At 40.7% G+C, this 12,925-nt stretch overlaps 1 protein-coding gene and 1 pseudogene across 2 annotated transcripts; both read left to right on the top strand.

Annotated features, from left to right (window-relative positions):
• The first annotated feature begins 684 nt into the window (after positions 1 to 684).
• LOC148933562 (F-box/kelch-repeat protein At3g61590 pseudogene) lies at positions 685 to 5,383 on the top strand (annotated as a pseudogene).
• A 3,485-nt stretch (positions 5,384 to 8,868) lies between these two features.
• On the top strand, positions 8,869 to 12,762 carry LOC125223404 (BTB/POZ domain-containing protein POB1-like). Of its 2 annotated transcripts, none has more exons than XM_089062820.1 (6): positions 8,869 to 9,289; positions 9,949 to 10,071; positions 10,606 to 10,727; positions 10,810 to 10,873; positions 11,170 to 11,449; positions 11,685 to 12,762. In XM_089062820.1, the coding sequence occupies exons 1-6, from the start codon at positions 9,022 to 9,024 to the stop codon at positions 12,526 to 12,528; spliced, it is 1,701 nt and encodes a 566-aa protein (XP_088918946.1). In that variant the 5' UTR covers positions 8,869 to 9,021; the 3' UTR covers positions 12,529 to 12,762. The 2 variants fall into 2 exon arrangements, with proteins under 2 accessions (XP_088918946.1, XP_088918945.1); XM_089062819.1 differs by having other exon boundaries at positions 9,928 to 10,071.
• Positions 12,763 to 12,925: the final 163 nt, after the last annotated feature.

Below are 12,925 nucleotides of genomic sequence, written 5' to 3'. Positions count from 1 at the left end.
TTTATTTGAACTCTTTGAAGCGGCAGGCGAAGTATGAATATTCGTTTCATTAAATACAACTAATAGTATTTTGTTTGCTTTATAGGGTAGAGAATATTATGTGTTTATAGCTTTTTTTTTTGGGTATTTGGTGAAGGGAAAAATGTTTAAATATGTGGATACTTATTCTTCAAAATTTCCATTATCTCTTGTGCTGATAAAAAAAGGAAAAGAAATAGGTGGTCTATAAGTTCCAACTCCAGCTATGGTCTCTTGGCAATGTGATAAGCATATTCTCTCTTGTGGTTCAAGGTGTATTTTTGTTTATGTTTTCTTGTTCAAATTCTTTTATCTGGATTTCCCTTTTTATGTTAAAGGCTACCTTCCAAATCAACCATAAAAGTCACCCACTCCGTAACTTTCCGAATTGGTCTCTTCAGTATGCGAGCTTTATATCAGTGATGTAGCTCTGAAGTGATAAGAATATGTAACAATCTCAACTCAAACTATATTTATAACTTCATAGCAGCTGTATGTATCTCCCATTGCTGTACAGTATGATTCTGAATATTTTGTTCTGGTATCTATCACTATCTAAATTCTAACAGTATGCGCCTTTTAGTGTGTGTGTGCGATTGTTAGCCTTGATGAGTGTTTCAATTTATAAAGGGTTAGGGTATTTCTCTTTGCATCTTTTAAGCCTCTATGGATGCAGTACGATGTGATTATGAACATCTTGTGTTAATATTCATCACGATCTAATGTAAGTCTTGTAATGTATGTGTGTCGATTGTTAGCCATGATGAGTACTTTATAGGATGTGTTTCTGTTGTAGGTTATCGGTTTCTTTCTCATTGCTTGGATGACCTGACAAATGATGCTATGCAGCTGGATTCGTTCTCAGAGCTCGATGATGAGACTGACAAAGATGTCTGTGCAGTTACTTTGGATTTGATTTTGCCCGATCATCTGTTAGAAAGGATATTAGCCTATCTTCCGGTTGCCAGCATCTTCCGGGCCGGCTCCGTTTGTAAAAGGTGGCACGAGATAGTCAAATCGCAGAGGTTTTTGTGGAATAGTGCTCAAGTGTTTAGCTCGAGGCCTTGGTACTTTATGTTCACTAGCTCAGATGAACCGGTTGTCTATGCCTATGATCCCGTCCTTCGAAAGTGGTATGGCATCGACCTCCCTTGCATCGAGAAATCCAATTGGTTCGTCGCTTCATCATGTGGCTTGGTCTGCTTCATGGACAACGACAGCAGGAGTGAACTCTATGTTTGCAACCCGATAACTAGAAGCTGTAGGGGGCTGGACGAGCCTCCGGGCCCCAAATTCTCTGATTACAGCGCGCTGGCGGTCTTGGTTGACCGGACATCCGGCAGTTACAACGTTTCCGTCGTCAAATCGAAGCAAGTCCAGGAAGACTTCTTCCAGTGGGACCTGTCCATCCATTTGTACGACTCTAATACGGATTACTCCGACGAGCAACCCGCTCCCGTCGCTAGGGCTTAGCGGCGGCTGTTGTATCTTGAGCAAGAAGTGAAAAAAAACGTAAAGAGTAGGTTAATTCTGATTTATTGATAATGATGTCAATAGACAGAATACCTATTTATATTATCTAAGGACCCTAGGTTTGGTTCGACTCGATCATTTCGGGAAAGAACCAACAAGAAAACCCGAAACGGAGCTTATATTATGCTCGACGCAAAAAGTTCTTAAAGGAAATAATTCAAAAATAAAAGTACTAATAATTATTCTAATTAAATGAAAAGAACTACTTAGAGACAAAGTCTCCAAACCACGCTGGTTTCTTGGACTGCCTCGTTGATCGCCGTGGCTCTGTGTTCTCAACTCTCTCCTCCATTTCATCCTCATCGCTATCTTCGTATAATTTGCATGTTGCCGGGTGGCCGACAAGTGATGCCAACGAGCTCAAGGATATCTGTCGCGGCGCTTGGGTCGTGCCGGTAAGCACTATCAACTCGTTGTCCCGAACGAACTCCATGGATTTTTCCACATAATCAGTCGTGACGCGGCCCAGCGATTCCAACCACTCCATTCCCAGAATTACATCCGGCCCATGAACGGACAAAATATGAAGATCAATAGAGAAAACCGCGCCTTGCATAACCAGACGAGTGTTCTTACTCATATGGGAGCACAACAATGATTCCCCATTTTCTACATACACACGAAAGGGCTTCACTGCAGTTAATGGGAGGGATAGTTTTTCGGCCAACCGTGGGTGTAAGAAGTCGTGTGAGCTTCCTGTATCAACCAATACCGACACGGTCTCATCCCCAATCGATCCCAGTAATGTGAGGGACTTCGAATGGCGTTTACCCTCGATGGCGTGTAAGTGTGAGAGGTCTGCTGTAATCACTTCCTCAGGCGAGTCACCCGCCGGAGGGTCCACCGGATCGTCCTCATCCTCGTACACTCCCATGTAGGCCAAAAATCTGTGCTTGCAAACGTGGCCCGTCACCCATTTTTCCGGGCAATAGTAACACAGCCCAAGCCGAGAGCGTTCTGCCTTCTGCGCTGCCGAGAGCCTAATAATTGGCGTTTGCGATGAATCCGAACCGCGGGACTGCGGCAGTGATGGTTTACCAGCCAAAGCCGGCGATGCCTGGCTCGGGCCGTTCTGCTGCTCTGCAGTCAGCTGTGGTCGAGACTCGCGTGGCTGCCACTGTCTCCGTTGATAAGAAGGCTGTGGTGGCTGGTTCAATTCTGGGCGGCAGGCAGCAATCTGAACCGCTATTGCAAAAGCAGCCGCTAGAGTCGCAGGTCGATGGAGAAGAACCTCGTCCTGAATCGATTGCCTCAAACCGGCCACATACAATTCAAGAAGCACATGGTCAGGAACGCCGACAACATTATTCTGCAATTTTTCAAATGCCAATTGATAATCATAAACGGTACCTGTTTGTTGAAGCTTCTTGAGAAGACCGATGTGGCTGGTATAACACTGTTGGTCAAAGCGACGCTTGACATCGTCTAGGAACTCAAACCAAGTAACGTGTTCGTGGCTGGAACAGTAGTTCCATATCCAATCTGCCACCACAGGTTCGAACAACATTATCACATAATGGAGGCGTTGATTCTCGGGTGTACCCACATGATCAAAGTAGAATTGGATGCTTCGTATCCAATTGTTAACCTCGGTCCCGTCAAACCGTGGAGGTTCCATCTTGATTGGCTTGTGTTGTTTCTCGTGTGAGAAAGACCCAAATTGCGGTCTAGGGGGCGGTGGACCCCAGCAAGAGGAAGCACTGACCATCTGCGGTCGTGTTAATGGTGCCTGAGTCTGCTGCCATTGAGGTTGTGGCAGTTGGGTCGGGCGAATGGAGGTTGCCACCGCGGAGATTGTCTCGGGCAGTCCGAAAGGCGGTAGTGAAAAGGCTGATGCGCTCGCTGAGAAGGGCATCGTCTGCAGCGGTGTGGTGGAGTAGTGCAAGGTAGGTAAGGTTTGTCCTGTGATAGGTGTCGAGTAGAGTGTGTCACTCGAAGAAGCCTGTGAATATGAGAAAACTGGTATAGGAGTCGTAGCCTGAGTAGAAAATCCAATCCGAATCGGAGGAATCGTTTGTTGGCGAAGGGATTCAGAGAAGCGATTGTCCGGAGGAATCATATGCGTTGTCAAACCCTGCACAACGGATGTGAGATGTTCCAATTGCGAACTCAATGATGCGATCGATGGAACATGTGGAGCAATCGTTGTCGATGGCGGTATCGACACACCGATCGGTTCCGTGCGACCAACGCTGGGCTTGCTGGCCGACATGATAGCAGAGCACCGGAGGAAGAGAACCGGTGAAAGCACCAGATAATACGGATTACTCCGACGAGCAACCCGTTCCCGTCGCTAGGGCTTAGCGGCGGCTGTTGTATCTTGAGCAAGAAGTGAAAAAAAACGTAAAGAGTAGGTTAATTCTGATTTATTGATAATGATGTCAATAGACAGAATACCTATTTATATTATCTAAGGACCCTAGGTTTGGTTCGACTCGATCATTCCGGGAAAGAACCAACAAGAAAACCCGAAACGGAGCTTATATTATGCTCGACGCAAAAAGTTCTTAAAGGAAATAATTCAAAAATAAAAGTACTAATAATTATTCTAATTAAATGAAAAGAACTACTTAGAGACAAAGTCTCCAAACCACGCTGGTTTCTTGGGCTGCCTCGTTGATCGCCGTGGCTCTGTGTTCTCAACTCTCTCCTCCATTTCATCCTCATCGCTATCTTCCGGCACCGTCTCTACCTCTTGTGCTTCCACGGCGTCGACGCTCTGTTCTAACGTTGGACCCGTATCAGACTCGGAGGCCACGACGTGGGTGACAGCTCTGACGGAGGTTCTGATGGGGTGGAGGGGCGGCGACGAGAGCGTCATCTGCGGCAGGGTGCTCTACTTTCTGATATACTCGACGGGAGGCAGGCCTGGGCCAGACAACCAGCATGGCATCGTGACGTACGACCTCGGGAGATGTGCACCGCGGGGATTCCTAATGAGGAGCTTTGTGCCGGTGCCGTGCTCCTTGACATGCGGACGGCTGATGAACCTCAACGAGAGGCTGATAATGGTGGGGGGGATCGGGAAGCAGGACCGGCCGGGGATCGGGATATGGGCGTTGAACGGGAGGGAGTGGGAGGAGATAGCGCGGATGCCGCACAAGTATTTCCAGGGGTTCGGGGAGCTGGACTACGTGTTTGCGAGCAGCGGGAGAGACGAGGTGATATATATACAGAGCTACGGAGCGCCGGCGCTGCTGATATTCGATTACAGCCACAAGCAGTGGAAGTGGTCTCAGAAATGCCCTGTTGCTAAGAGATTTCCTCTGCAGCCTCCAAATTGCTCCATAATTGTGCAAATATGGTAATTCTCTTTTTTTGTACGCTAAATTATTCTTTATGCCTCATGAATTTGACTTGATTTATACGAGACTTCAAATATTTTCTACAAATAAGGTCTATCTGTTTGAGCAATTTTTCATTTTCTACAAATAAGGTCTATCTGTTTGAGCAATTTTTCATACTAGTAGTATATTTTTATTATAGTTACGCTAACGCCTACAGACTTGTTTTTCCTATATTTCTAGCAATTTTATTTTATGAAAATTTATGTATGACTTTGATGAAATAAAGCCAACATATCAATGTAGAGATTGACTGGCCGAGCATTGTGATTTGAGCAGTTAGAGATATCACCTCGATATATAAAAATTGCCTCCTCCAATGATGGCTTTAGGCTTGGAGATGTTTCCAAGGTTCCAACAAAATGTTTTTTTAATCCCTCAAAAGCCTCAAGCACAACTAAATTATTAGTAACAGAAGTACTATTAGAGCATCCGCGATGGTCGGCTAGCGACCGGCTAGCCGATTGGTCGCGCTGGCCGATCGGCTAGCCGAGCCATTGCAGTCGGCGAGAGCGAAATCGGCAAGCCGATCGGCGTGGGCTGGCCGATGCGCTGGCCGCCATTGTGGCGGCCCGATCGGCCAGCGCCGAATTTTGTGTTTTTTTTTTTAAATTCTTTTTTTAATTTTTTTTAAATTCTTTTTTTAAAAAAAATTTAATTCTTTTTTTTAATTTTTGAAAAACTATATAAACGCGATTTTCTCTATCTCTAAATTTCTGTACAAGAGCAACATCCAGCGATGGACAGCCCCGTTCGGCTAGCGGCAAACTAACACAAATTCAAGGCATACTAACATTTTTTATGTATTTTTTTAATAAATTAGTGAGGAGTAGAGTGGGGCGGTGGCTCGTGTGTGGAAGCCCGGATTTTTTTTTTATCTATGTAACTTTTTTAAATGCAATTAATGAATTTTTCCGTATATGTGTCGTAAATTTAATTCCGTAATTTAATTGTAATTTTAATTCCGTAAATGTAGTATATTTTGAATTATTTTTATTGCGGTTGGCCTATGGCTGGCCTAAATCTGATATGGCAGGTGGATTTTTTAGTGTTGCTGACGTGGCAGGGAAGAGAATGGCTGGCCTATTGCTGGCCTAAGCACCATTGCGGATGCTCTTAAAGAAGAAAAATAAATTAAGAAACCAAAGTAAATAAATCTACATAAAAATCAAAACCAGTAAAATTAGATTGATATGTCCAAATATCAATATCCAAAATTCTAACGTTTCAGATTTTATATTTAAAAGAAAATTACGAAACCAACCAAATTCTCCAATACATTGAAATTTTAAATAAAAATTCAAAATGAGTCAAATTGTCCATAAGTATAATAACAAAAAAACAAAATAAAATTTATGTTTTATTTCTACAAAACATGTAACACATTTTAGTTTTCATCCAAGTAGGTTTCGATTTTCTGCAAATTAAAATTAGATAGCCGACGGAACCAATCCGAAAAGTCAAATTTGAAAATAAAAGAAACCTACCCACCCGAGAATCCAAGAATTATGGTGCAAACTCATTTCGATTGAGTTCGATTAGAGCATCCCATTCGTGCTCTTAAATAAAAGTATGGAGGTGGGCCGGGACCCACTTTTACTCCTTGTCCTTAGCTAAGAGCGCAACACCCACATCCGTGCTCTTCTGCAAGGACAAGCTCAAGGGTCCCACCATTCTATTATTCAATTTAAATACTTCAATTACTAAAAACATTTCTACAATATAAAAATACATTAAAATATAAAAATTACATAATTAAATCCTAAAAAATAAAAATACGTAATTAAAATCTTAGAAAATAAAAAAATACATAATTAAAATCCTACAAATTTAAAATTACATAATTAAAGACTAAAAAATACCCCCGTGGAAGACTAGTCCTCTATCCCCAATGTTCTTCGGAGACCCCGTATCATTGGGAAAATTGAAAAATAAATTAAAAGTGTGTAGAAAACGGATATAATTTATTGGGAAGTGGAAAAATATATTTTTTATTTAAAAATGATATTTTTTAATTAATTTCGATTTTTTTTTTAAAAAAAAAGAAAAAAACAAAATATATGCCGTTGGCCAATCGCAGCCCGCCACGTAAGTCTGCTCAGCGGCACAGACGTGCTCTTATTTAAGAGCACCGCCCTGCTGCTGGCAAGGATGGACAACGTGCATTGGTGAGCAGCGGCGTCCGTTACCGCTGCGGATGCTCTTATTTGAATTTCAAATATTCTGCTCCGTAGCGAATGATTCAAAAATGAATTAACTATATATTCTGCTCAGCCCTAGTAAATAAGTAAATAAATTAAATGGTTTGTTTAAGATATGAAAGAGAAAAAGAGTTGAATTTATTTCTCCATAATTGTTGATCACTAGCGACCATATATATTATGTGCATTAATCAATCATATATTAATGTCTAAACTGGGGAAATAATAAAGTCGATCCAAATTCCAAAATGATATTAGGCGATTTCAAATTCTTTCCATAAATTATAGTATAATTACTAGTACATATCTATCTACATGTCTCATCAACCAACTCCACCCTGGCCCAAACTCACTAGCATGCCAGTGCCTTGTGTTGGATGTTGTTATCATTCATAGAGCATCCGCAATAGTCGGTAGGCCAGCCATAGGCCAGCCATTCTCTCCCCTGTCACGTCAGCAACACTAAAAAAACAACCTGCCACATCAGATTTAGGCCAGTCATAGGCTAGCCATAGGCCAGCCGCAATAAAAATAATTCAAAATATACTACATTTACGGAATTAAATTTACGACACATATACTGAAAAAATTCGTTAATTTTATTTAAATAAAAAAAGTACATTAACCAAAAATAAAAAAAATTACATAATAAAATAAAATCCGGGCTTCCACACACGAGCCACCGCCCCACTCTACTCCTCACTAATTTATTGGGTCTAGCCCGTCGTCTGTGTGCCTATTTAAAAATTACATAATTAAAAAAAATTCATAAAAAAACATTTAAAAAATACATTATATATTTTTTCAAAAAAAAAAATTAAAAAAATTAAAAAATAGCGCTGGCCGATCGGCACGCCACAATGGCGGCCAGCGCATCGGCTAGCGCATCGGCCAGCGCAACGCGATCGGCTAGCCCACGCCGAAATTTTGGCCGATTTCCCGCTAGCCTACTCCAATGGTTCGGCTAGCCGATCGGCTAGCCACGTCAATCGGCTAGCCGATGGCTAGCCTACCATTGCGGATGCTCTTATATCTGCAAATAATGTTTTTTTTTTTTAATTATACAGAATAAAGGGAAATTTAATTTAGTCAATTTTTCCAATTCCTCGAGTCATGCAAGTGGAAGAAAGCTGCTGCGTCTTTGTATTAAGACGGGCTTCCAAGCTTGAATTCATTTTACCATTGCCACAATTTTTTAATTTTATTTCTTACATTTTGTGTTGGATGTACATCTATTGATTCCTAATCAAATACTACTAACTTATTTGTACTCCATTTTCCTATAGTACTATATTATAAACATAAAGAATGAATACACGTTAACAACAGCAATCGAAGGATGAAATCTTACATAAATTTGTAGCTATCAAACTTTAAATATGTCATAAAATATGAATAACAAGAAAATATTCACCCGTATTAAAAGTTGGTTTTTGTGTCATTAAACTTAACATAGAGAATCTAATAACTTTAATATTATTAGGACAAAAACAGTAGTGAGCGCACGCACACTTATTTATGACTTTAACTAGGTATTAGGTCATTCAAAATGACAACTCCAAATTCCAATAATGACAATATTCAATTAATTACAGATGAGCATATCTATGCAGATAGAGAAATTAGATTTAAATTAATGAGTTCTACCATTAGTACTACTGTAATTAGCTATTCACAAAAATAGGAAACATTTCCCACCAATCAAACTTTACATTCTTCCAAATCTGTTTTTGAATTATGAGATAAATATATAGAGAAAGGAAAAGATAAAGCATTTGCCCTCAAATTGAAGGCAAATAAGAAAGAAGACTTTGAAACCCGGAACAACAGACGCCTCCGTGAATTCTCTCTCTCGCTCCTCTCTCAATATTCACTGCTCTCCTCAGTGGATAACGAGAAAGGTTGGAGAGAGAACCGCCGTAGTTATGAGGGATTCGTGTCAGGATCTGTTCGACCCAAGCGCCACCGTCATGGACTCCTCCTACAGCTCTTCCCCAAGCGCCAGCCGCGACCCCGATTTCGGATTCGCCTTCAACGACAGCAATTTCTCCGACCGGATCCTTCGAATCGAGATCGTCTCCGATTCCGATTCCGCCGAGGCCGAGCCTCAACCTGACGATTGCAAAACCCTAGCTGATTGGGCGCTGCGCAAGAGCAAACGGCGTCGTGGCGATATAGCCAAGAAGGAAAATGGTGAGCTGCTTTTAGTCCACGTAGCTCACTCATTATTGTTGGTATTTGATGAAATTTTGTTGTTTGCTTGGTTTTTCAAAGTAAATTTTTTTAAAAAAAAATCATGAAATGTTTTTTTTTACTTATTTCGAATTTGGTATAGCTCGAGAAATGAGGTATAGCATAACATCTGTGAATTAATAAGTTGGAGTATAACGTTAGGAATGCTGAAGGTGGATCATATGAATATTGATAGGGCTAGAGTTATCTTAACTCTTATGTTGTCTAATGATGCTAAACAAAAACTAAAATATTGGTTAAAAAAAGTGGTTCTGGACTTTGGAGCTTCTGTTTGTTATGCGGTATTGGAGATTTGCTCTCTTTAGCAACTTTACATAATTGACTATATCTGCATATATGATTCTGGTTATGTGAATCAAATTGTCATTTCAATTAGACAAACTAGAATATATTGGTTCTGAGTATTTGTTCCTATTATGAATGATTTATGTATATGCTTTTATTTATTAACTAACTCGTCTTCTCAATTAGACTATTAGTGGCGTACGTTGTATGAGTGGTTTCCTGATACCCCTGTGCACATTTATATGGTTTATACAAATTCTTATGATGGTATGGGTTGTGCTCATCTTAATCAGACATGTACCACTCGTTTGCAGCTTTGGATATCAACAATTGCCCTGAAGAGCAGATTTTAGATGGTCAGCCAGAAGCTGAAGATGGCATGGGTGATGAGAATCATGATGAGGAAGAGATTCCAATGATAGAAGATTCTCCATCAGGTATTAAACTGAAATTATATTTCTACATTGCTTACTCTTCACCCTGGAACCGTGATTCAGTTGATCATTATAATATGATGCAGTAATTAATTGTTATAGCATTAGATCTGAACGGAGGATGTGAGTTATTACAGCAGAGAAGCACGTAAGGAAAATGTTCTCTGGTGAATAGATCAATAACAATTTTGTGTAGGTGCATTCATTGTGGCCAATTTGGGCCCATTTCTCTAGAGAAGAGATTGAGTGCCATAAGTAGTCTGCATGCCATGCCCTATTGCTTAAAGATAAAAACTGCTGAAGAATTTGTTATTGTCGCAACATAAACCACCAGATCCACTTGTCCCAGACGGAATTTGCTGACCTCGTGTTTCTGTTTGTCAACTTGTCTTATCTTCATTGCTCATGTATCCATGCTAGAGATTTGCTTTCATTAATCTCATATTTTTCTAACACAATCTTTGGGGATGTATGGAAATGCACATATGTTTCCGTGAGTTGGTACTTATATTTAGTATCCGTATCTCACAATTACAGGGGATGAAGCTGTTAATAGTGATGACTCAAATTGGTCTGAAGATGGTTCAAAAGTTATCAGAGTGAAAACTTTGCATATTAGCTCTCCTATCTTAGCAGCCAAGAGTCCATTTTTCTATAAGGTACTGATAGTTTAGTTTCTGACATTTGCTTTATTTATAAGAATTAACGTACGCATTACTTAGTTTTGTCTTTATTTTGCAGTTGTTCTCAAATGGTATGATGGAATCAGAACAGAGGCACGTCACCCTAAGAATTAATGCCTCAGGTATGTGATCTAGTGCATTATGCAAAAATGAATAGCTACTTCTAGCACATCATTATTGGTTGCGATTTTGGTTCCAGAAATGTTTTTTAACATCTTTGTTCAGTTCAAGGTGATACTTAGGACCTCAGTTTTTCTTAGTACTTTCTTTCCATTTACTTTTTCCCTTTAGCTTCTCTCTAGTATTTAGTAATAGCACAGTTTTTGGTTAGGGAGCTTATCTAGGTCATTGTTTGCACTTTACATTTACTGCTCTTATGGAACAAATAACATATTTATCATATTTCTCATTGTAACAGAAGAGGCTGCTCTTATGGAACTCCTAAATTTTATGTATAGCACCAAGTTAAGCATCAATACCGCTCCTGCTTTATTAGATGTACTAATGGCTGCTGATAAGTTCGAGGTTGCTTCATGCATGAGACATTGCAGTCGTGCATTGAGATCATTGCCCATGACTCCAGAGTCTGCTTTACTGTATCTGGATCTTCCTTCTAGTGTCCTTATGGCTGATGCAGTTCAACCACTGACTGATGCAGCAAAACAATTTTTAGCTGTACGTTATAAAGATATATCAAAGTAAGTTCCCCTGCCCCCTTTTCTTTGACTGGGCCTCTCTTCAAAAAATTTGATAGAGAATAGAAGATTGCATTTAACCTTTTTCATGTTCTCTTTGTCCTATCTGCTTTTTGGATGGATGGATGAATATGAAAGAGAGGGGATTCTTTGTTAACCATCATTCAATATTCTGTTAGCTATATTAATTACTATGCACCTGCTCGACATTTACTTATGTTTTTAATACTGGGAGCAGGTTCCAAGATGAGGTTATGAATTTGCCTCTTACTGGGATTGAGGCGATCCTGTCCAGTGATGATCTTCAGGTGGCTTCAGAAGATGCAGTTTATGACTTTGCGCTAAAGTGGGCCAGGACCCACTATCAAAAGCTGGAGGAGCGACAGGTCATTCTCTGCACACGTTTGGGTCGCTATATCCGTTTCCCCTACATGACTTCGCGGAAGCTTAGGAAAGTTCTGACCTGCAATGACTTCGATCAAGAATTTGCTACTAAAGCGGTGCTTGATGCCCTATTTTTCAAGGCAGATGCCCCACATCGTCAAAGAATACATGCCGTAGAGGAGTCATCATCCTCTAGCCGTCGGTTTGTGGAGCGAACTTACAAGTACAGACCGGTTAAGGTTGTTGAGTTTGAGCTCCCACGCCAACAGTGTGTAGTCTACTTAGATCTAAAGCGGGAAGAGTGTTCCAATCTGTTCCCGTCAGGGCGGGTGTACTCTCAAGCATTCCACTTGGGTGGGCAAGGCTTCTTCCTATCTGCACATTGCAACATGGATCAAGGGAGCTCGTTTCATTGCTTCGGCCTCTTCCTAGGGATGCAAGAAAAGGGCTCTGTTTCATTCGCTGTTGATTATGAATTCGCCGCCAGATCCAAACCCACAGAAGAATACGTCAGCAAATACAAAGGTAACTACACATTCACCGGCGGCAAGGCAGTTGGATACCGCAACCTATTCAGCATTCCATGGACTTCGTTTATGGCCGAAGACAGTCTTTATTTCATCAACGACACACTCCATCTCAGAGCTGAGCTCACCATCAAACGCGAGGTCCCTGCGTCGCAGAGAGGGAGTTCTTGAAATCCCTTCTTCTTTCAGCTTCAAGAAAGATGATATACAAGACATGAAGAGGCAAGCTGTATACTTGTGATATATAGAGAGAGATGGTGACGTGGATGATACTATATGGTGTAAATAGGGTTGTCTGGCAAGCCTCACCCTTTTTGAGGAACTATAATTTGCTTCTATAGAGATGCTTAAGCTGCCATGTATCTTATGTATCCTTTGTTCAATTAAAGCTTGCAAATTTCTCTATCTATTTGGGTCGTCATTTTCCATTGACACATACTTATTATTCAATGGTGCGTGCTGATATATGTATCAAAATATATATTCTCCTTTTTTTTAAGTAAATGAATATAGTTTAAATCTAAAGGCTGCACTGCAGAAGAGTCGAACCTACCGTACGCTTGATCAA

Source organism: Salvia hispanica, chromosome 1 (assembly GCF_029641045.1).
Source record: "Salvia hispanica isolate PSC_SH4W2 chromosome 1, Shi_PSC_v1, whole genome shotgun sequence".
NCBI classification, from domain to species: domain Eukaryota; kingdom Viridiplantae; phylum Streptophyta; class Magnoliopsida; order Lamiales; family Lamiaceae; genus Salvia; species Salvia hispanica.
The sequence above is the reverse complement of the archived record's forward strand: the minus strand, read 5'-3'. Positions and strand labels throughout refer to the sequence as shown.